General features: G+C 51.3%; 1 protein-coding gene across 4 annotated transcripts in view; it reads right to left on the bottom strand.

Moving 5' to 3' along the window:
• Positions 1 to 20,115, bottom strand: part of CPSF1 (cleavage and polyadenylation specific factor 1) — a 45,775-nt gene that overhangs the window by 15,048 nt on the left and 10,612 nt on the right. For 3 of the 4 annotated variants that reach the window (XM_081951942.1, XM_081951939.1, XM_081951940.1), the window contains exons 7-21: positions 19,808 to 19,954; positions 18,231 to 18,370; positions 17,448 to 17,558; positions 15,833 to 15,926; positions 15,078 to 15,165; positions 14,502 to 14,624; positions 13,292 to 13,343; positions 12,389 to 12,483; positions 11,930 to 12,004; positions 10,496 to 10,576; positions 9,955 to 10,050; positions 8,664 to 8,777; positions 7,755 to 7,896; positions 6,886 to 7,064; positions 5,153 to 5,289 (exon numbers count right to left, since the gene is read on the bottom strand). In XM_081951942.1, coding sequence (XP_081808068.1) covers positions 5,153 to 5,289; positions 6,886 to 7,064; positions 7,755 to 7,896; positions 8,664 to 8,777; positions 9,955 to 10,050; positions 10,496 to 10,576; positions 11,930 to 12,004; positions 12,389 to 12,483; positions 13,292 to 13,343; positions 14,502 to 14,624; positions 15,078 to 15,165; positions 15,833 to 15,926; positions 17,448 to 17,558; positions 18,231 to 18,370; positions 19,808 to 19,954 — 1,674 coding nt within the window. The remainder of the gene's footprint in view (positions 1 to 5,152; positions 5,290 to 6,885; positions 7,065 to 7,754; positions 7,897 to 8,663; positions 8,778 to 9,954; positions 10,051 to 10,495; positions 10,577 to 11,929; positions 12,005 to 12,388; positions 12,484 to 13,291; positions 13,344 to 14,501; positions 14,625 to 15,077; positions 15,166 to 15,832; positions 15,927 to 17,447; positions 17,559 to 18,230; positions 18,371 to 19,807; positions 19,955 to 20,115) is intronic. The other variant, XM_081951941.1, reaches the window with a different exon arrangement.

Consider the following 20,115-nt stretch of genomic DNA (forward strand, 5'->3'; position numbering starts at 1 on the left):
CTGGAGGAATAGCCATCAACTCTCAAGTAGACGAAGGAGAAGGAGGAGAGGAAGCTCATTTGGGGGCGGGGGGAGTTTGACCCTTGAATCTCCCCCACCCAAGACTGCAGAGATCCACCCTCTCTCCAGGTCTCAAGGCTGTTAAGTTTCTCAACTCCATAAAACAGGGGTCTCCAACCTTGGCAACTTTAAGCCTGGCGGACTTCAACTCCCAGAATTCCCTAGCCAGCGAACCTGGCTGGGGAATTGTGGGAGTTGAAGTCTGCGCATTGAAGATAAGGGAGGGCACTGAATGCAGATAGTCCTCAACTTACAACCACAATCGAGCCCAGCAATTTCAGTTGCTAAGCAAGACAGCCACTAAGTGAGCAGTGCCTCATTTTACCACCTTTCTTGCCACAGCTGAATCATGGAAATCGACCGTTGTCTTACCTGAACGGTCCTTCTATGTGAGCTGCGAGGGGGAATCCAAGCATGGGTTAACTTTGTCCATTAGCCTAGAGACTGAGTTACGTAACTGTTGACCACGCCTCCTCTGACTGGGGTGGTTCAGTTTTGTACGAAGGCTCAGCCGATCCAAGAGATGGAACAAAAGTCACGGAATGCAAATAGTCAATGAGGTAAGTAAACCATACGAGTGAAAGTGTAGGCGAAAGTCAAATGCCCGGACCAGCCGAAGCCGAGGGAGGGTTTGGATTCCCCTCGCAGCGCACATAGAAGGACCGTTCAGGTAAGTCAACGGCCGTTCTCCTGTGCGCTGCTTGGGGAATCCAAGCGTGGGACATGCCAAAGCAATGAGAGTCAAGGGCGGGACGTAGGCTGGTCAGGGGCCCTAGGTGGTGAAAAAACCCTCTACAAGACTCGCCGCCCAAAGGAAGCCTCTGCCGAGGCATACATGTCCACTTTATAATGTCTGACAAAGGGCGACGGTGATGACCAAGTCGCCACCCTGCAGATGTCCTCCACTGAGGCCTGTGTCGCCCAGACTGCCGTGGTAGCAGCACTCCTGGTGGAATGGGGAGTCGCGCTGCCTGGATTGTGTCAATGACTTTTTCAGAAAAGTGTTGTCGAGTCAAGATAGCCTGCTCACATGCCACATGGCTAACTGTAACAGTTGGGGGTTCGGATGAATGAGAGCCCCCTGGGAGAGGTGTATCTGATCGTCCGGTATTTTCCAGGGGTGTGAGACAGACAGATGGACGAGGTCGGCATACCAAGGGCGACGTGACCACATCAGTGCGATCAGGAGGACATCCGCCTGTTCCGCTAGGATTTTCCAAACAACAAGCAGAATGATTGGTAGAGACGGAAAGGCGTAACGGAGGCCCTCCGGCCACAGGCTGAGAAGCACGTCGGTGCCCTCCGCTCCTGGTGTTTGGTGCCTGGTGTAAAACTTTGGCAGTTGTGAGTTATGAGGCTGCGCAAAGAGGTCCACTTCGGGTCGGCTGAACCTGTGAGACAGTTTCTGGAACAGGGCCGGATGGAGACGCCACTCTGCCTGGTCTACTATGGCCCTGCTCAGCCAATCTGCCTGTGTGTTGGCTGTGCCCAATATGTGCTCCGCTCGAATTGATAGTAGGCGGTTCTCCGCCCAATGGTGGAGTCTCTCCGCTTCCATCATCAAGGACCTGGACCGCGTGCCTCCTTGGTGGTTGACATGAGCCTTGGAGGCCACGTTGTCAGTGAGGACTAACACATGGTCGGCCGTCACCAAGTCCCGAAACTTGTGGAGAGCTAGCCGAATGGCCCGAAGCTCCAGCCAGTCTTGGGCAGTCCAGCGTCCCTGTGCCACCCGGGCCAAGGCGTGAGCTCCCCAGCCGAATAGACTCACATCCATCGTTACTACGATGTGGTCTGGCTCCTTGGAAGTGACATCCCTTGAGTAATCTGGAGGATGTCCACCATCGGAGCGATCGAAGCACCTTGGGTGGTAATGCAACCCTGGTCTGCGAGTGATTGTTGTGGGCCCTCTGGAAGGGGAGCAGGAACCACTGGAGCGGTCGCACGTGGAATCGTGCCCAGGGAACTATGTCTATGCATGACACCATTTTCCTGAGAAGTTGGGAAAGAACTGCTAGCGGTAACGACCTCTGTCGTAGCATTTGACTCACCAGGGTCTGCAGGCTTTGACGTCTCCCCGTGTGAGTCACCGGTGTCTACGAAAGGACCGGTTGTTGGTGCCATGAAATGGCTGCCACGCCTGACACTGTTGCTGGTTCTGCTGCCGGCCTCTGGTCCCAGAACGGTCCTGAGCCCTATCCTGTGGTTGTGTATAAGACCTGTTGTTCTGGGAGTTATACGGGGCGGTAGTGTACCCCGAATCCCCAGCCCGAAATGGCTGCCTTCTGTTGTAGGGCTGTTGTCTCCTGTCTGTACGTCTACTGGTCAACGGAAGGACTTTACGTTTGTCCCTCGTCTCAATTAAGATAGGGTCTAACGCAGCACCAAAAAGCGAACCCCCTTTGAATGGGGTGGAGGCTAGGCGCCATTTGGAATGTAGGTCCACCTGCCAATGGGGGAGCCGGAGGAGGCAACGAGAAGCAACATTGGATACTACCGCTCGAGACGCGAATTTGGCCGCGTTGAGGGTAACATCAGAGGAAAACTCTAGCGCTGCCACCAGTTTGTTGACGTCTTGGTGGAGACGCCTATCATCATGAGCAAGCCTGGCCTGTAATTGCTTGAGCCAAACTAACAAAGTCCTATTGAAGAACGAGGCTGCTGTGGCAGCCCGCAACACCCAGACAGCCGCCTGGTGCGTTTTGCGAGTGACCAGCTCGGCCTTACGGTCCTCAGCCTTGAGGCCCTCTGAAATTTCGGATGGGATCAAGGCTGGAGAGGCCAAGGCCGCAACTGGTGGGTCCACTGTAGGGAATTGGAGAATTCCGTCCAGTTCAGGGGTGGAGGTGTAGAGCTTTCTGTCCCCGTTGCTGGGGGGGGGGGGGGGGACCGCGCTTGGTTGTGCCCATTGTTTTTGACCGTCCAAAAACGGTTTTGGAAAGAGAATAGCATCCTGTTCCTGTTCAGCAAACAAGTCCTACCGCGGTACTAGCCTGGGTGGAAGTGCCGCTCATATTGGTCATTGCTTTGGCCTTGTATAGAAGGGATTTAAATAAAGCAGGCCGGAACAAGCCGGAAAAGACGGGCCTGTCCTGCACTAGGCCCTCGTCATCAGAGAGTTCCAGGTCTGCCATCCCTTCCTCCTCACCTAACACCGATCCCTCACTGTGGACTGAGGGAAGCGGTGATGGGGGGGTCAGCCTGGGAATTAGGAGTTTCCCTAGCGGAGGTTGCAACCCTGGGCCTTTGGGCCCTGCGATGCAATTCCGCCTCCACGCCCTGTGCGATGGCTGCTGAGATCATGTTTTGTCGTGCAGGAGGAAGGCTAAGCTCAGAACCCTCCTCATGTCTCAGCCCAGCAGCTGTGGGAGTAAACGTGGCTGTAGGTTCTGAACGCGTGGACGCTGGAGCTGAGGCTGGACTGGCCTCAGAAGGATCAGGGGAGGATTGGGGCCCCAATCCCCCCTCCTCAGTTGTTAGGTCCAGGGGGTTAGGGAGGTCCGGAGACCAACCCTGTATCCCAGTCAAATGAAGGGGAGAACCGGGTGAGGGGCCTTCAGCCACTAAAGCCGGAGGTGACCTGTTGGTGGCCACGGGGCCTTTTGATTTACCTTTGTCTTTGCGCTTGGTGGCCCTAACCGGAGCTGTGGATGAAGTGCGAGCCCTGTGGCTAGCGGCCCTAGTGGTGGCTCTCCCCACCCTATTAATGGCCCCAGTGGCCTCGGAGTGCAACGGGGAAGAGGTAGAAGCCCCAGCGCTGCCTCCGGAGATGGAACGATCAGCCATAGTTAATAATAGGGAGTTGAAAGGCTCAGTTCACGTCTCAATACCAGAGGTGATTGCTGCAAAGGCCAAAGCGGAACGACTCAGAATACTTTGCAAGGCAACCGCGTGCGCTGGAGCAGAGAGATGGCGACCTCCTCAGCTCCCAGAACAAGCCGTTAGTGATGTAGGCGTCATTTGGGCGCGAAACGCTAAGCGCACCCCTTCCGACTGTCCCTCAGCACCCAGAAAAGCAGCTCCAAAATGGCCACCGCGGCAGAGAGAAACGGCGCGAAATTCAAATGTCTTCAAAATGGCGACCGCTTGCCTACGGGAAGCTCCGCGATTTGCAGCCCGTACAACTGAAGCCAACAACAAAGGGGACGGCAGCGTCACAACTGTGAGTTGACGAAATAGCGTTGGGCCGATCGCACTCTGTAAGCGGATCGTGGCCACCCAAACCGATGCAAGAGAGGCGAACCTACTCTCATCACGGCACCTGCGGGAACGGAGAACGGCGAACTGACTCACATCCGCGGCAGCTAGCTACTGCAATCCCTTCAATGGGCTGGTTCCCCCAGCCGCAAGAGCCTCAAGGGAAGCTACCAAAGCTCCAACAGGAGTGAATCTAGCCCAGCGTAATTACTGCCCGTCGGAACGAGCAGGCAACGCGGCATCTGCTGTCTTGAACCACAATATTCAGTCCAAATGCATGAAATAAATCCAGAAGTAAATAAATCCAGAAATAATAACTAAATAAATAATAATGAGTAATTTGTCTAATGTCCTAGAAGAAAAATGTTTACGTCTCTTTAGGCTGGACTGAGTTAAAAAACTGAACCATCCCAGTCGGAGGAGGCGTGGTCAACAATTACGTAACTCAGTCTCTAGGCTAATGGACAAAGTTAAGCCATGCTTGGATTCCCCTCGCAGCGCACAGGAGAATATTAAATGACTGCTAACACAGTCGTTAAGGGAATCAGGCTTCCCCTTCGACTTGGTTTGTCGGAAGGTCGCAAAAGGGGATCACATCTCCCTCTCTCTCTCTCTCTCACACACACACACACGGGATGCTGTGACCGTCATAAATATGAATTCATTGCCAGGCGTTTGAATTTTGACCGTGGAGATGTGATCATGGCGGTAAGTGTGAAAAATGTTCCAAAGTCACTTTTTCAATGCCTTTGTAACTTCGGACAGACGCTAAGCGGGTAGTTGTAAGTCAAGGACTACCTGGGAGGGACCCAAGAGGGGCTTTTAAGAGAGTGGGTGTCTCCTTGCCTGTCCCCCAGCCCCAGCCCCAGCCCCGGTCTTGCCAAAGGTTCCCCACCTGAGGTCCTGGATGGGCACTTCTGATTCCGACTGGCTCCTGAGGGAGAGCTCATCGCGAGAGCTGGACGAGTGGCTCTCGGTGGTGAACATCCCACTGACGTCCCGGTAGACGCAGAGGGCGATGACCCTCGATTGCTGGGGAGGGAGACCAGAGGAGGGCAGGAGGGTCAGAGCCAGGAATGACCAACCCCAAGCAGGAAGACGGGGTGAAGCTCCGTCTCTCTCCCTGTCTGAGGGAGGCCGGCAAACACAATCACTAAACTAAACTGGAAACTGAACTAAACTAAACTAAATGAAAATAATATTTTAGTTCGTTAAGAGTTTAGTTTCCAGCTTAGTTTACTTTACTTTAGTGATTGTATTTGTCAGTCTCCCTTACAGAGGAAGTACAATAAAATAATAATAATAATAACATTTAGAATAGAAATAGAAATAAATAGGAGAAAAAATAGGATTAGAACGGAATGGAATGGAATAGAATTAGAATGAAATAATATTAAAGGGCTAAAAGACAAAGGGGAATCCTACTCAGTATGGGACTTATAAAACAATTGGCTAGAGGAAAGAGGGGGAAAATAGGAAAGTAGTAAAGGGAAGAAAACAGATCAAGAAATCACTAAATCAGGGATGTCCAAACTTGGCAACTTTAAGACTTGTGGACTTCAACTGCCAGAATTCTGGGAGTTGAAGTCCACAAGTCTTAAAGTTGCCAAGTTTGGACACCCCTGCACTAAATAAATACAAAACCGCAGGATTAACAAGAAGGGAAAATATAAGATTGATTGTAGATAAAAATAGTACAAAAAAGGAAATATAAGAGAATCAAATGTAATGCATATAAAAGATGTAATGTATGGAATTAGGGGAGAAAAAAGATACGTAAAAATGTATATAGGTATAGATAAGAGAAACACAATGGATATGTAAAAGATGTAGAAGTGCTGCAGAGACGATATAAATGTATAAATAAAATAAAAGAATAATAAAAAAATAGAATGAGATAACATGCTATGACATGAAATAAAAGACAAGAACTGTCGCTTTCTTCCTCTGCTTTTTAAAACCAGCCTGTTCCCAATTGGGCTGCACCTGCCTTGGCTACCTTCATCCAAACCACCATTAAGACCCCACAGCCCCCCCTCCTAAGGTGAGTCACCTCAGGTCTAAACAAGCTGCCCGTCTTGCATGCTTCAGCATCCACCCTGAAGCCTAAATAAGGAAATCGTTGGGAAGGTGCCAGAGAGGCTGGAAGGAGGCGTCAAGTAGGGAATCAGATTGGAATCTCTACGCAGCCGCTTAAAGAGGCTTAAACTTGATCTCCCACCAGAGCAAGGCTCTCCAAACTTAGTTACTTTAAGACGTGTGGACTTCAACTCCCAGAATTCCCCAGGCAGCCAAGCACTCTGGGTCCACAAGTCTTAAAAGTGGCCAAGTTTGAAGCCCCTCTGCTCTAGACCCGTGAGGCCTCATCTCTTCATTCCCAAGGGAAGGCAAGCGGATTCTTGTAACTTAAGCAGAAACAATAAAGCTATTGACAAGGGACTCTGGTTGCTGGCGCCCGATAGAAACCAAGCGAATGGGATTGAGCTGCACCCAGTTTATGTGGCTTCTGCCAGCCAACGGGGACTCAAGGGGTCCCTCAAAACCCTCCCGACCATTTTGGAATGACTGATTTCATGGCACGAGGCCGGACGGAGCAGCACTTCCCGGGGCGATCCGAGTCCCACTCACGTGATGCAGCTGAGGTTTCTGTAAGGTCAGGCGGTGCGTCCGGCCTCCGTAGGTGTCGCTCTTTAGCACGAACATGGTCACTTGGCCTTCGGAACTCATGATCACCACGTAGGGATCAGCCACGGCGCAGTGCACGATGGGTGAGCCGAGGTCCACCGGGATGAAATGTAGCTGGTTCACTGGGGAAAAGAGGCACGGAGAAGGAAGGAATTTGTGTGTTGTGGTGTTTCAGCCTGAGGGGAACACACGTCACACTCCTAAGGGACTCTGAATTGTCCTATGCCAACATCCAACATCATGCCAACATCATGCAAACTGTGTGATTCTATCCAAAGCAGGGCATGGAACTGTCTACACCAGGGGTGTCAAACAATTTCACTGAGGGACGCATCGGGGCTCTGGTTGACCTTTGGGGGCCCAGCCAGGTGAGTGTGGCCAACTGGGTGGGCGTGGCCACCTTAATGCCACTCACTGGGCGTGGCTGATTGGGTGGGCATGGCTAGCTTGACGCCACTCCCCAAACTGCTGGCATGTTTCCTCTTCGCATTGGGTAGGCCGGGCCGAAGCAACGTGGGCCTGCCCCTTACAATTCCCAGGATGGCCCCGCAGGCCGGATTCGACCACGTCGTGGGCCTTGTGTTTGACACCTCTGGTCTACACCATGTTCTCAGTTACAGCAACGTTAAGATGCCTGGACTTCAACTCCCAGCATGAATGGATGGGGAATTCTGGGAGTTGAAGTCCAGAGATCTTAATGTTGCTGAGATTGAAGACCCCAGGTGTAGGCAATTCCTCCTCTACCACCGAATTACTGAACTTCCAAAATGGGACACCTGGGAAGGTGAGCCAAATAGTGTTTCTGCACTCACCTCCTTCCAGCAGCCGGATACCCAGAGGGGACACTTGGACAATGTAGCGGTTCTCGCCGATGTTGCCGGAATATACGGTGGGGCCCTGAGTGGCAAAGCCGCTGGTGTCCAGCTCCATGATCTCCTGGCCGGTCTGCAAGATCTGAGGGGGGAGAGAGAGAGAGAGAGGAGAATACCAAAGGGCAAATATTCCTAGCTGAGAGCCAGATGAGGTAGCCATTGGCTTTGCTGAGAAGGGACGTGGTCAGTGGCAGGGATGGCTTCTCCACAAAAGCACACCGCTGGCCAAGAGTCACCTCACGTACTCCCAACTCAGCTCTCTGTTATTTCTGCTGACATCCTTAAGTCACCCCTCACTTGCCAAGGTGGATCGTTGGACTGCCAAAGACCTCTTGAAGAAGGGAAATGCTCAGTGTGTCAGTAACATCTGAGAGAGTTCATGTCCACCAAGGCAAGGCAAGCCATCCAAACTCAACCCAACCCAACCCATTCTAGGCCAAGCCAACTCAACTCAGCTCAAGCCAAAGCAAGCCACTATAACCTAACTCAAGCCAAGCCAAGCCACTCCAAGCCAAGTCAACTCAACCCAACTCAAGTCAAACCAAGACATTCCAACCCAACTCAACCCCAACCCAACTCCAGCCAAGCCAAGCCATTCCAAGCCAAGTGAACACAGCTCAAGTCAAAAGAAGACATTCCAAACTCAACTCAACCCAACCCAACTCAAGACAAGATAACTCAGCTCAGCTCAAGTCAAACAAAGCCACTCCAACCCAACCTAGCCCAATCCAATTGAATCAACCCAACTCAAGCCAATCCATTCCAACCCAAACCAACTCAACCCATCCAAACCCAATTTAATCTAATCTTATCCAATCCACGCCAAGCAAGCCACAGAGAAGCACCCACCATGGTGGAGTCTTCACGGCTCAGGATGAGGAACCCATGTCGCTTCCCATCATCCACTGGCTCAGGTGGAGAAGGCTCCTTCTCAGTACCTTCTTCCTGAGTATCTTCTTCCTGCTAGGAAAGACATGGAGGACTCTTTCAGGATGCACACTCCAACCCTAAGATCAATAAGGAGCCCCATACTGAGAGGATCAGAGGGGACAACCAGCCCAGGTCACTGTACTGTACAACAAGACCCCACAAAAACAATCAGGGCCCCAATCTTTGTGCCTGACAGAGACCACCGAGGACAGAAGAGGCATGTGGGAATTCCAAACCACAGATCTCCGGAGGCCTCGTGGAGGTGAATGGACACCAGCTGGGCCCAACAGAGGTCTGGACTTTTTCTGACCCACCAAGCAGTCAAAGAGAGGTAAAATGCCTCTCTGCCCAGCCTCTCCCATCCTTTAGACTTCAACAGCACACAATAGGTTTAGGTATTAATATACAAATATACGTGTATAGGATGATGTATGTATAACTATGATGTATGTGGAAAATAAATTAAGGAAGAGGGAATTTAAGATTGTTATGTAAATACAGAACTGGGTTTGCACAAACGGCATCCGGAAAAAACACCAGATTGAAGAGGAAAATATCCAAACACAACAACGGAAAGAGGGAACGGAGAGAGGAGGAGAGGGAAAGGTAGGCAGAGGAGAGGAGAAAGGAAAGAAGAAAGGGAAAAGGAGAGGAAGAAACGGAGAGGGAGTAGGAGAGAGGGAAGACGGGAGAAATGTGGGAGAGGAAGGGGAAGTAGAGAAGGGAAAGGAGAGGAGGAAAGAAGAAAGGAGAGAAGAAGGGAGGGAAGGAGAAAAGGGGAAGGAGGGTTGCTGTAAAACAAGAAAGGTGTATGGGATGGCAGGAAAGCATTTTTAATTTTAGGAGGAGGAATGAATTGTTATAAATGGCAAAAGATATTATTAAGAATAGTTAGGAGATTGTATATTTGTGAATGTACTTATGAGAAATAAAAATAAAAAGCTTTTAAAAAAACAGACAATAGGTGTGTTGGGCTGTGAATGTTCTCCGTGGCTTGAAGGATGAGCTGCCTACAACCCAAAAGATGCCTGGCGCAGCACTCTGGGACAGACCAAGGATGGGCCAGAAAGCCACCATCCCATCCCGGGAAGCCTGCACCAAGCCAGGGCCTTCCGTCCTCAGTTGGCAGCGGGAAGGAGAGCCAATCGACTGCAGGAGACAGTTGACTTCATGCCCATCTCAAAGCCTCCAAAGCAAAGGCTGGACGTACGGTGGCTTCCTCCGTCTTCTGGGGCGAGATCACCGTCCACATGTCGTAGCAGCCGGGCAGTTCAAAGGTCGTAACCACTTGAGGACGGATGCTTTTCTGCAAGGAAGGGAGAGGGAGACGTCGGCATCTCCAGAACATAACATTCACAAAAGCTTCCTGCATTTCTGAAATGTTTGTTTCAGGATATTCGTGGCTTTAAGGAATGAGGTTCACACCTCTTAGCCCTGGTGATGTTACCTAGCTGGGCAATGAGACGCCTGCAAGAAAACCACAAAGCTTAGAGAGACCCTATCTTGCTCCTCCTCCTCCTCTGAAAACCCTGCTTCCTTCTAACACTGATGATGCTATGTAGTTGGGTAATGAGACGTCAGCAAGAAAACCACAGAGCACCAAGGACCCCACAGTTCAACCCCCAAGCTATAAGTATTCCATCAGTGCCCCAATGGTCTCTGGGGCAACCCTAGACTGTGCCGCTAGTGGGGCTCGACCCGTGACTCCCCTCCCTGGGACAGGGACTCCCCAGGTGTGTCCCCCCCCTCACCTGCAACACTGAGAGGGCACCGTTCTTGCCGTAGCCCGAGCACACCACAATTTCTAGATCAGGTTCAGGGCTATTCTGGAACTGGAAAAAGAAAGCTGGATTAAGTAGGCTGCCTCCCTTGTAGCTTTCGCACAGCAAACCCTCGTCAGGCCTGCAGCCATCTTTTCTTTTGGGCCTTTGGCCTGCCAGACTTTCTATTCTTCTACTATGCATTTTCTATGGTGGGAAAACGGGAGGGGGGATTGTACGGAGTTAGATGATATGAAGCCATAACAACATTCTTTCTAGAAAGCCAAGGTCATCTTTTGTCTTTGCACCTCTGCACCTGACCAGAACTGGATGAGTTGCCACCATGGCAGTGGGAGATTGGACCATGGGATGGACTGGTGGGTGTGGGGGAAAGATCTTGGACTTTCAACTGGGTGGAGAAAACAGGGAAGCTTTCAGATTCGGGTTTTCCCAGATGTGCCAACGTGGCTCTCTTGATAAATTGGAACTCTGAGCAATCCTTTGCCTCGGACTCTGATTTACTTTTGGGTGCTATTTGGAACCCTGACCATCCCCTCATTTCTCCAAGAATCCCCCCACAATTTTCTCAAGGACATTTTATCTTAAGGACTTTTAATGTTTTGCAAATTGAATCTTTTTTTTTACACATATCATTGTTTTTATATCTATTTTTCATTATAATTTAAGCCTCCCAGAATCTCCTTGAACCATGCGATGGGCAGCATATAAAAGTAATAAATAAGAACACCATCGAATACCCAATTTGCTTATTCTGGGTCCTTGGAAGGGCTCAATAGGCAGACCAAAATGCCAAATCTAGACCGAACATCTGGCTGACTTGTGCAAGGAACTTTTTTTTTCTTATTTCTTTTCTTTTTTTCAAAAGAATTTGTAAAGAATGCAGAGAAGAGCAACCAGGACTGGAGACTGCAGGAACTGGCTGTGTCTTGTCTCATGAAAAGAAGGACCAGGGGAGACATGGTAGCATCTTCCTATATTTGAGAGGCTGCCCCAGAGAGGAGAAAGGGGTCAAGCTATTTTCCAAAGCATCAGAAGACCAGACAAGGAACAATAGATGGAAACTGATCAAGGAGAGAAGCAACTTAGAACTAAGGAGAAACTTCCTGACAGTGAGAACAATGAACCAGTGGAACAGAAGTTGCCTTCAGAAGTTGTGGGTGTTGCAATCACAGAAGGCTTTTAAGAAGAGACTGGACAGCCATTTTTCTGAAATGGTATAAGGTCTCCTGTTTCAGCAGGGGGTTGGACTAGAAGACCTCTAAGGTCCCTTCCAAATCTGTTGTTTTTTTCCTTTTTCTTCCCCAAACAACCTTTTCTTCTGAGGCCAGATGGTGTCCCCCTCTCCCTCCCAAGGAAATTGCCGGCATCCATATGAGGCTGGGGGCAGCAAACCGGAGCACTCACCTCCTCTGAGAGAAAGGCGGGTTCCCCCATGGCTGCGTTGGCGCAGGGCCCAATGTTCAGGATGCTGTCGCAGACCTTACGGAAGAGAAGAGAGACGCATCAGATCGTCTGAAAATGTCTGATTCACCAGGAAAAGGGGCATTTTTTCTCAATAAGGAAAGCAGGGTGAGACCCCAATGCAGAGAAAATCTCCAGCACACGTCAGAGAAAAAGGACTTTCGGGAATCAAATCCTTTGGAGGTCGTCCTTGAAAGATGCCGCGATGGACAGGAATTGGGGAGCGCTTAGGCTGTGACCAGTTGGCGAGGCTGCGATGGCCGGAACTGCGAGGACTGGTTCAAAGCAACCCTTGGCGGCTTCAACAGGAAGCTCTGGGCTGAAACGCCAGCCTGGTTTTGGGAGGGTCTGCAGGGGCCTTTGGGTACAAAAAGAGTCCTGGGGAAACCAAGGAAGACCTACCTCAAAGGAGTAGGTGGTCAGCTGGGTGCCGGACTGGGCCTCGCTGCCGTACACCTCGATCTCATCCACTTCGTCCTGCGGAGCTGACTTCCCTCCTGCAGGTGACAGATGGGGAAATAAGGGGCTCAGATGGACGGCCTGGTCCTCTTATCATCGTCCCTTCAAGGCCCCTCCCCTCTTCTCCCCAAGCACTGCTCCATTGTTTGACTTGCTCCCCACCCAAGTAGGGACGGATTGGGTGTTTTACTGGGTTGTGTGTGTGTTTTGGTGGTTATTACTGTTTTTATGGTTTTAAAATGTTTTTTAAGATTTTAATTGTAATATGTGCTTTGAATTGTCAGCTGCCCAGAGTCATTTGCTGAGATGGGTGGCTAAAGAAATCAGATAAATGGATAGATGGATAGATGGAGGGATAGATGGAGAGATAGATAGAAAGATGATAGAGATGATAGATAGATGATAGATAGATAGATAGACAGACAGACAGATATGGAAGGAAGGAAGGAAGGAAGGAAGGAAGGAAGGAAGGAAGGAAGGAAGGAAGGAAGGAAGGACAGACAAGACAGGGCAGTGCAGCTGGCCTTCAGGCTAGAGAACCGGAGGGCAGGGAGTTCTTACAAAGCTCTCAGGTTTAGGCACAGAGTGGGCTGATCAAGGACACCCCCCCCCCCGAGTCCACCTTGTGTGTCAACAGGAGGACTCAGAAGACCCCCTGGAGGTGGGAAAGGGGAGGGGCTGCCCCCCACTGGAAAACTAGTCAAGGGAAACGAAAAAACTCTAATGCCGAGGGCATATGGGCTCATTTGCAGCATGCACACAAGGCAGGACTCTTCCCACCCACCCACCCACCCACCCCCAGACCCTACAGAGCATGGGGGCCTGGCTGCAAATCAGGACACCCACCAGACCAGTTGGCAGACTGCTCCACGCGCTTCTTCTTCAGGGGGGGCTCTTCCTGTGAACCAAACAGAGAGGTCCATTGGCAAGGAGACACAGGAGACCCCCAAACTCCCCTTCTGTTGCTGCTGGTAGAAGCCCCCGTCTGTCTCAGCAGGAAAGGCCCCCGTTCTGGAAAGTGGACTCTCCCAACTTTGGAGACTTTGAGAGCGGTGGACTTCAATTCCCAGAATTCCCCAGCTGGCATGTGGCTAAGGAATGGGGGCAAGCAAGGACTGCGTGTAGAGGGAATCCTCGACTTACGACCACGAATTGAGCCCCAAATTCATGTTGCTAACTAAGCGAGACGTTGGTTAAGTCAATTTTGCCCCATTGCACGACCTTCCTTGCCACTGTTGTTAAGCGACTCACTCCAGTTGTTCAGTTAGCAACACGGTCGTTGAGTGAAGCTGACTTTGCTGATCAGAAGGGCGCAAAAGAGGAATCACGTGACCGTCATAAATATGAACTAGTTAAATGTGTTGGGACTCATTGTACAACTTTTCCTCCCCGTTACTAAACGAATCACTGAAGCTGTTAAGCGAATCATGATGCCGTGAAGGGACCGTGGCTTTCCGACCGACTTTGCTTGTCCGATGCCAGCTGGGAAGGTGGCAAAAGGGGGACTCCGGGGCAGTGCAGCAGTCCTAAGTCCAGGCTAGTTGCGCCAAGCGGGTGGATTTTGATCACGTGACCAAGGGGACGCTACCACGGCCGTAAGCCTGAAAGCTGGTCACGTCGCTTGCTTCAGTGCTGTCGTAACTTCAAACGGTCACTAAATGAACTGCTGTAAGACGAGGACTACCTGTACTGTGCTGAAGAGGGAGGCTGGGGCCGTGCTGGCGAACCTATGCCACGTATGCCCAAAGTGGCACACGGCACGCACGGCCTTGCCTGCTTGCCTTCCTGGCTTCTGGCGCCCATGCGCGTGTGACCATCAGCTGTCCTTTGCCCCTGTGCGGCAGTGCCAAAAACCGGAGTGCGCATGCGTGCCGGCCAGCTGATCATCGCTAGAACCCAGAGTTTGGCTTCCCCGAGGAGTGTGCACGCAGAGGCCGATGTTTCTGCACAAGCCTTTTACCGCTCAGTGCCGAAAAGGTTTGCCGTCCCTGGGCTGGGGCTGAGCTGTGTGTGTGTGGAGGAGGAGGATGGAGAGACTCCCATCCGATCTGCTCACCTTCTCGGCAGAGTCCTTGGCGATGCTCATCGGAGCGTCCTGCAGCTTTTCCGTGTATTTCAGGAGAAGGGAGTTCCCCAGACGAGAGCCCAGGAACAGGTAACCGGGCTCCAAGGTAATCATCTGAGATCCAAAGGGGAGGGGGGGGGGGAGAGAGAAAGTCAGACTGGCCTAGAACGGAGAGATGACCGACACGGGTCCAGGCTACTGAATAGAATAACTTTATGGTCACTTGGAATGTACACTGATCGGCCTAAGTCAAAATGGAATTTCACTGCACGCAGCTCTCAAAGGCTCACACTCCATAAACACGACAGAATAAATAAATACAAAATTATGCATATACCCACGGATATGACTGTGGACAAATTGTGGAAGGAAGGAAAAAGGGAAGGGAGGAGGAGGGAAAAAAGAGGAAGAGAAAAAGAAACAAGAGAAAGGAATAAAGAGGGAAAGAATCTAACTGACCCTCTGGCATCTCAGGAGAATGAAAGGGCTCATCAACCCCATCAATCAATCAGTCAATCCATCCCCCTCCCGGCCCAGAGAGCCACGGCTGGGCTGAAGGGCACTTACGCAGGTGGTGAGGACGCTGGCTGCCGCCTTGTCGAAGTGGAAGGAGCGGACGCTTCGCATGCCGTCCGTGATGAGGGTCAAGACGTAGCTGGGGGAACAAATGGGAAACCATGATGGGAGACGCTGGACCACGAGCAGAAGGCAGAACGGGCAGCCTCTGCTCCACCACTCCAGGAGGACAGGGGGGTGAACGGAAACACAGGTAGTAGGACTGATGTTATTGGGGGGAGAGGGAGGGGGGGCGGAGGAGCAGGAGGCTGAGTTATGGGGTCCTTGGGGCTCTCTGAGTTTGGTAACTTCATCAACGGGGCAGTGGGGTTTGCAAGGAAGAGGAGGAGGAGGAGGTCGCCCATAGGGTCCTCGGTGCTTTCTAAGCTGACGTCTTTTCTTGCAGACGTTTCATTACCCGACTAGGCAACATTATCAGAGCTAGAAGGGAAGGGAGGGAGGAGGAGGAGGGGAAGGACACTGTGGGGTCTTTGGGACTCTCTGACCTTGGATGGTTTTTTGCAGACTTTTTATTGCCCAACTTGGCAACATTATCAGTGCTAGAGGGGAGGGGGGAGGGGGAGGAGGACAGTGGGGGCCTTAGTGCTCTCTGAGCTGGAATGTTACTCAAACAGGCAACCCCATCACCATCAGTAGCACCAGCAGCCCTGATGATGTTACCTAGTCAGGTAATGAAACGCCTGCAAAGAAACCGCCGTTGGCCGGACAGTGACCTTTAGGCGTAGGAGGGCAAACCCAGGCCTTACATCTCCCCTCCTTTCAGCGAGATCACCATCTTGTCGTAGGAGATGAAGGTGGCCTGGGCACAGTCCAGAGTGATTTTGACTCCTTCCTGGAACCCTGCAAGAAGAGGGGCAGTTAGGAGCAGGGCAGCGGGGTCTCCTCCCTTTGACCCCCTCTCCAAAGGGAGAATTGGCATTCAGAAACACAACATCAATATCCATAAACACCATCAGTTGCATTCAGCGCTAAGGTTTGCCACCTAGGTTTACTTTCCTGGCAAAGAAGCTTTTGCATTTTTTGTTTTGCAATTGAAAAATAATAAAATTCTTTTATTTAAAAAAAGAAGCAAAGAAGCTTTTGTAATTTTTTTTGTAATTGAAAAATAATAACGTTCTGTTTGCAAGGACTGATACTCCTTGCAGACAGCTGGTCTTTGGCATCCTTTTAGAGGGTCGTTGAGGCCACTTGGAGTCACCACTCAGGTTAGCCCTCCTAGTAGTCTCAAGGACTCCCTAAAACAGGGGTGCTAAACGAGGCCTGTGTGGTGCTTAGATCTGGCCAGGCGGGTCGCGCTGGAAATAGCGAAGGACCGGCACACGGAGCTCCGTTTTCGCTGGCAGAGGGTTGCAGGAGGCCGTCGTGGCTGAAAACGGAGCTCAGGAGCCCGCTTTCGCCTGCAGAGCTCTCAGCCCGCCACAGGCGCCCCCCCCCAACACGAGTGATGTCGAGCTGGCCACGCCCACCCTGGCCACGCCCACCCCAGCCGCCAAGGTCAAACATAATCCTGATGAGGCCCTCAATGAAATCGAGTTTGACAGCCCTGCTCTCAAAGGACGCAAATGACCAGCTGTCTGCAAGGAGCATCAATCCTTCCCTTCCCCACCCTTCAGACAGAGCAGAAGAAGCTTCTTGGATGAGAAGCAAAACGACTTCAAAGAAAAACCAGAAAGTCCAGTTGCCTCCTGGAAAAAGCACCTTTGAGGCAACCATCACCTGGATGGTTAAGGATTTCTACAGACTTTCAGGTACACAGTTTGGGATGGACACCTTTCGAATGCTGTGGGAGAAGGACTGGATTCCCAGAGGGAAATAATTGCAGACTACAGGAACCATTTGCACCGTTCAGGTGACCCTGAGGACACAGGTAGAACTCCAGGTGGCCTCAAGGACCCACTAGAAGGATGCAAAGGACCAGCTGTCTGCAAGGAGTATACATCCATTCCATTCCCTGCCATCCGGCCAGAGCTGAAGAAGCTTCTTGGATGGGAAGCGAAATGTCTTCAAAGAGAAAACCAGAAAGTCCAGCTGCCTCTTCAAAGAAAGCACCTTTGGGACAACCAGGACCTGGACTATTGAGGAGCCCCATAGGGTCCAGTTGCCATGATGTAACCCAGGGGTGTCCAAACTTGGCAACTTTAAGACTTGTGGACTTCAACTCCCAGAATTCCCCAGCCAGCAGAGCTGGCTGGGGAATTCTGGGAGTTGAAGTCCACAAGTCTTAAAGTTGCCAAGTTTGGACACCCCTGATGTAACCTTTTGAGATACTTCTCACAAAGGGTTCCGCCTCCAGAGCTCTCCAGATGCATCTCTCCATGGGAGGAAAAACAGAGAGAGAGAGAGAGAGAGACAGAGACGTACTTAACGGGAAGACGGTGGTGCCGCTGGTGAGGCTGTTGAGCGACACGCCGTACGGGGGCACGCTCTGGTTCAGGTAGAGCAAAGAGTTCACCGCAAAGATCACAACACCTCCTGGAGGGGGAAGGAGAAGAGAGGCAGAGGAGAGAGGGGGGATGTCAGGCCTACAGCCATCTTTTCCTTTCGGATCTTTGGCCTGCCACACTTTCTATTCTTCTACTACGCATTTTCTATGGTAGGGAAATGGGAGGGGGGATTGTATGGAGTTAGATGATATGCAGCCATAACAACATTCTTTCTAGAAAGTCAAGGTCATCCTTTGTCTCTGCACCTGACCGGAACTGGACAGGTGGAAGCTGCCAGCGTGGCAGTGGGAGATTGGACCATGGGATGGACTTGGGGGTGTGGGGGCAAGATCTTGAACTTTCAACTGGGTGTGGAAAACCAGGAAGCTTTCAGATTTGGGTTTTCCCAGATGTGCCAACATGGCTCTCTTCATACATTGGAACTCTGAGCAATACTTTCCCTTGGAATCTGATTTAATTTTGGATGCTATTTGGAACCCTGACATTAACCCAAATCTACAGAGGAAACAACTCAGTTCTTGCACATCCGTAGCTACATCAATATTTGTGATTCCCCTTCAAAATCAGCTTCTGTTTGCAATTTGCAGCCACTGTTCAGTCCCAGAACATCTGGAGGGAGGCTGTTTGGGATGCGTGCAGATGCCAACCTCCGCACCAGCCTTCCCCACCCCGCGAAGCCAGGAAGGGCTCCTTCGCTTACCAATAGGCTTGGGCACTGCCAGGGCCTGCGTGCAGTCAAAGGGCAGGTTGCAGAGGGACCAGATGACCGGATGGACCTTCTGCATAATGTTGAGGGAGATGGCCACGATGCTGCAGGTGTCCTGGCGCACAGCCACCCGCCTGCGGAGGAGGAGAGACGATGAAGCGCTTCCCACGTAAAGGAGGAAGTGTCAGACCTACAAGCCGTCTTTCCTTTTGGAATCTCGGGCCTGGCACACTTTCTACTGTGGGAAACTGGGAGGGGGGATTATACAGAGTTGGGTGATGTGTAGCCATAACAACATTCTTTCTCCGAAAGTCAAGGTCCTTTTGTTCCTACACATGGGCAGATGTGGATGGGAGGACTCTGTCTTTGTGGCAGTGGGAGATTGGACCACGGGATGGACTTCCAACTCTGTTATTCTATTTGTGGCCATCACCTTTAAGGCCCCGCAGGGCAGGAGGTCCAGAAGGTCTGGCAGGTCCCTCCGGTTGAGGAAATGCAACTGGTGGGGTCCAGATGAAGGGCCTTCTCTGCCCTTCATCCCACCCTTTGGAAGATCCGCACCCAGCCCTTTCCCTGCTGGAAGGGCCTGGAGACCTGACCCTGCTGATTGGCTTGGGAGCCCGATTGTTTTGAGAGAGGGGGGGGGGGGCATACTGAAGTGCCTAGCGGATTAAATAGAAGATCCCAGATCCACTCTATCTATGCATCGGTTCTTCTCGTCCACTTCATTTAAATGTTTTAACTTTGAATTTTCTACATAGTAATTTTCTAAACCTGTCGTCCTTTTTAATTCCGCTGGCTGGTGGGATGGGCGGCGTACAAATTTAATAAATAAAGAAATAACCAATTAGATTCCAGAAGGGAGCCCTTTCTCCAATTAATTTGGGTAAAAGTTGTCATATTGTCATGAAAACCATTTATTGGTAGTTCTAGACTTGTGACCCCCGTTGAGCCCCAAATTTCCATTGTTAAGCAAGGCAGCTGTTAAATGAGTGGCGTCTCATTTTACGACTTGTTTGCCCATTGCTAAGCGAATCACTGAAGCTGTTAAAAGCGAACCATGCGGCCATGAAGTGAATCTGGCTTTCCGATCGACTTTGCTCGTCAGATGCCAGCTGGGAAGGTCACAAAAGGGGAATTCCGTGGCCCTGGGATGGTGCAACCGTCCTAGGTACATGCCAGTTGCCAAGCATGTGAATTCTGATCACGTGACTGCGGGGAATGTTGCAACAGTCATAAATGTGAAAAATGGTCGTAAGTCACTTTTTTTGGAAGCTTTGGAAGGTCACTAAATGAATGTGCTGCGCCTATTGTCCACTCACAAAATGTGCAACGCACAAAAGGAGGAGAGATGGTTGTGTTTGTAGAAAAGGCAGAACCACAAACCCCTCCGGCAACTGTCCCCCGCAGTGCCAGCCCCCCCCAAACAAACATGGGTGCATCTTTCGTCCTGCAGCCTTCAACCGACCTCCACCCCCACCCCTTGCTGCAAGGCACTCTGTCTACGCTCAGAGGCACAGCTTGGCCATGGCAGCGTGGAAGGGCAGGGGGAGAAGGCGGAGAGAACCTACCCCGGCCAGGTCTGGTTGGGCTCGTAGAGAATGAGCAGGGTGGGCTCGTAGTAACCGTAGAGGAACTGCATGTCGATGATGTTCAGCAGCTTCTCGTCCAGCTCCCTCACGTCGATGATGTAGCTGGGCAGGAAGCTGGACTTCTGGCTGCAGAGAGGGAGGAAGAGGGAGCGCAGCCATGAACAGGGAGCCGGAGGTACCCTGTGGGAGGACAGAGGGCGACCCCTCCCCAGGCAGGCCAAAGACAATCATCCAGACTCTGCCTTAAGGGACCCAAAGCAGCCCCTCTTCAGCATCAGGAGGCCCCA

This window comes from Natrix helvetica (genome assembly GCF_964273705.1).
Source record: "Natrix helvetica genome assembly, chromosome: 4".
In the NCBI taxonomy this organism is placed as follows: Eukaryota; Metazoa; Chordata; class Lepidosauria; order Squamata; family Natricidae; genus Natrix; species Natrix helvetica.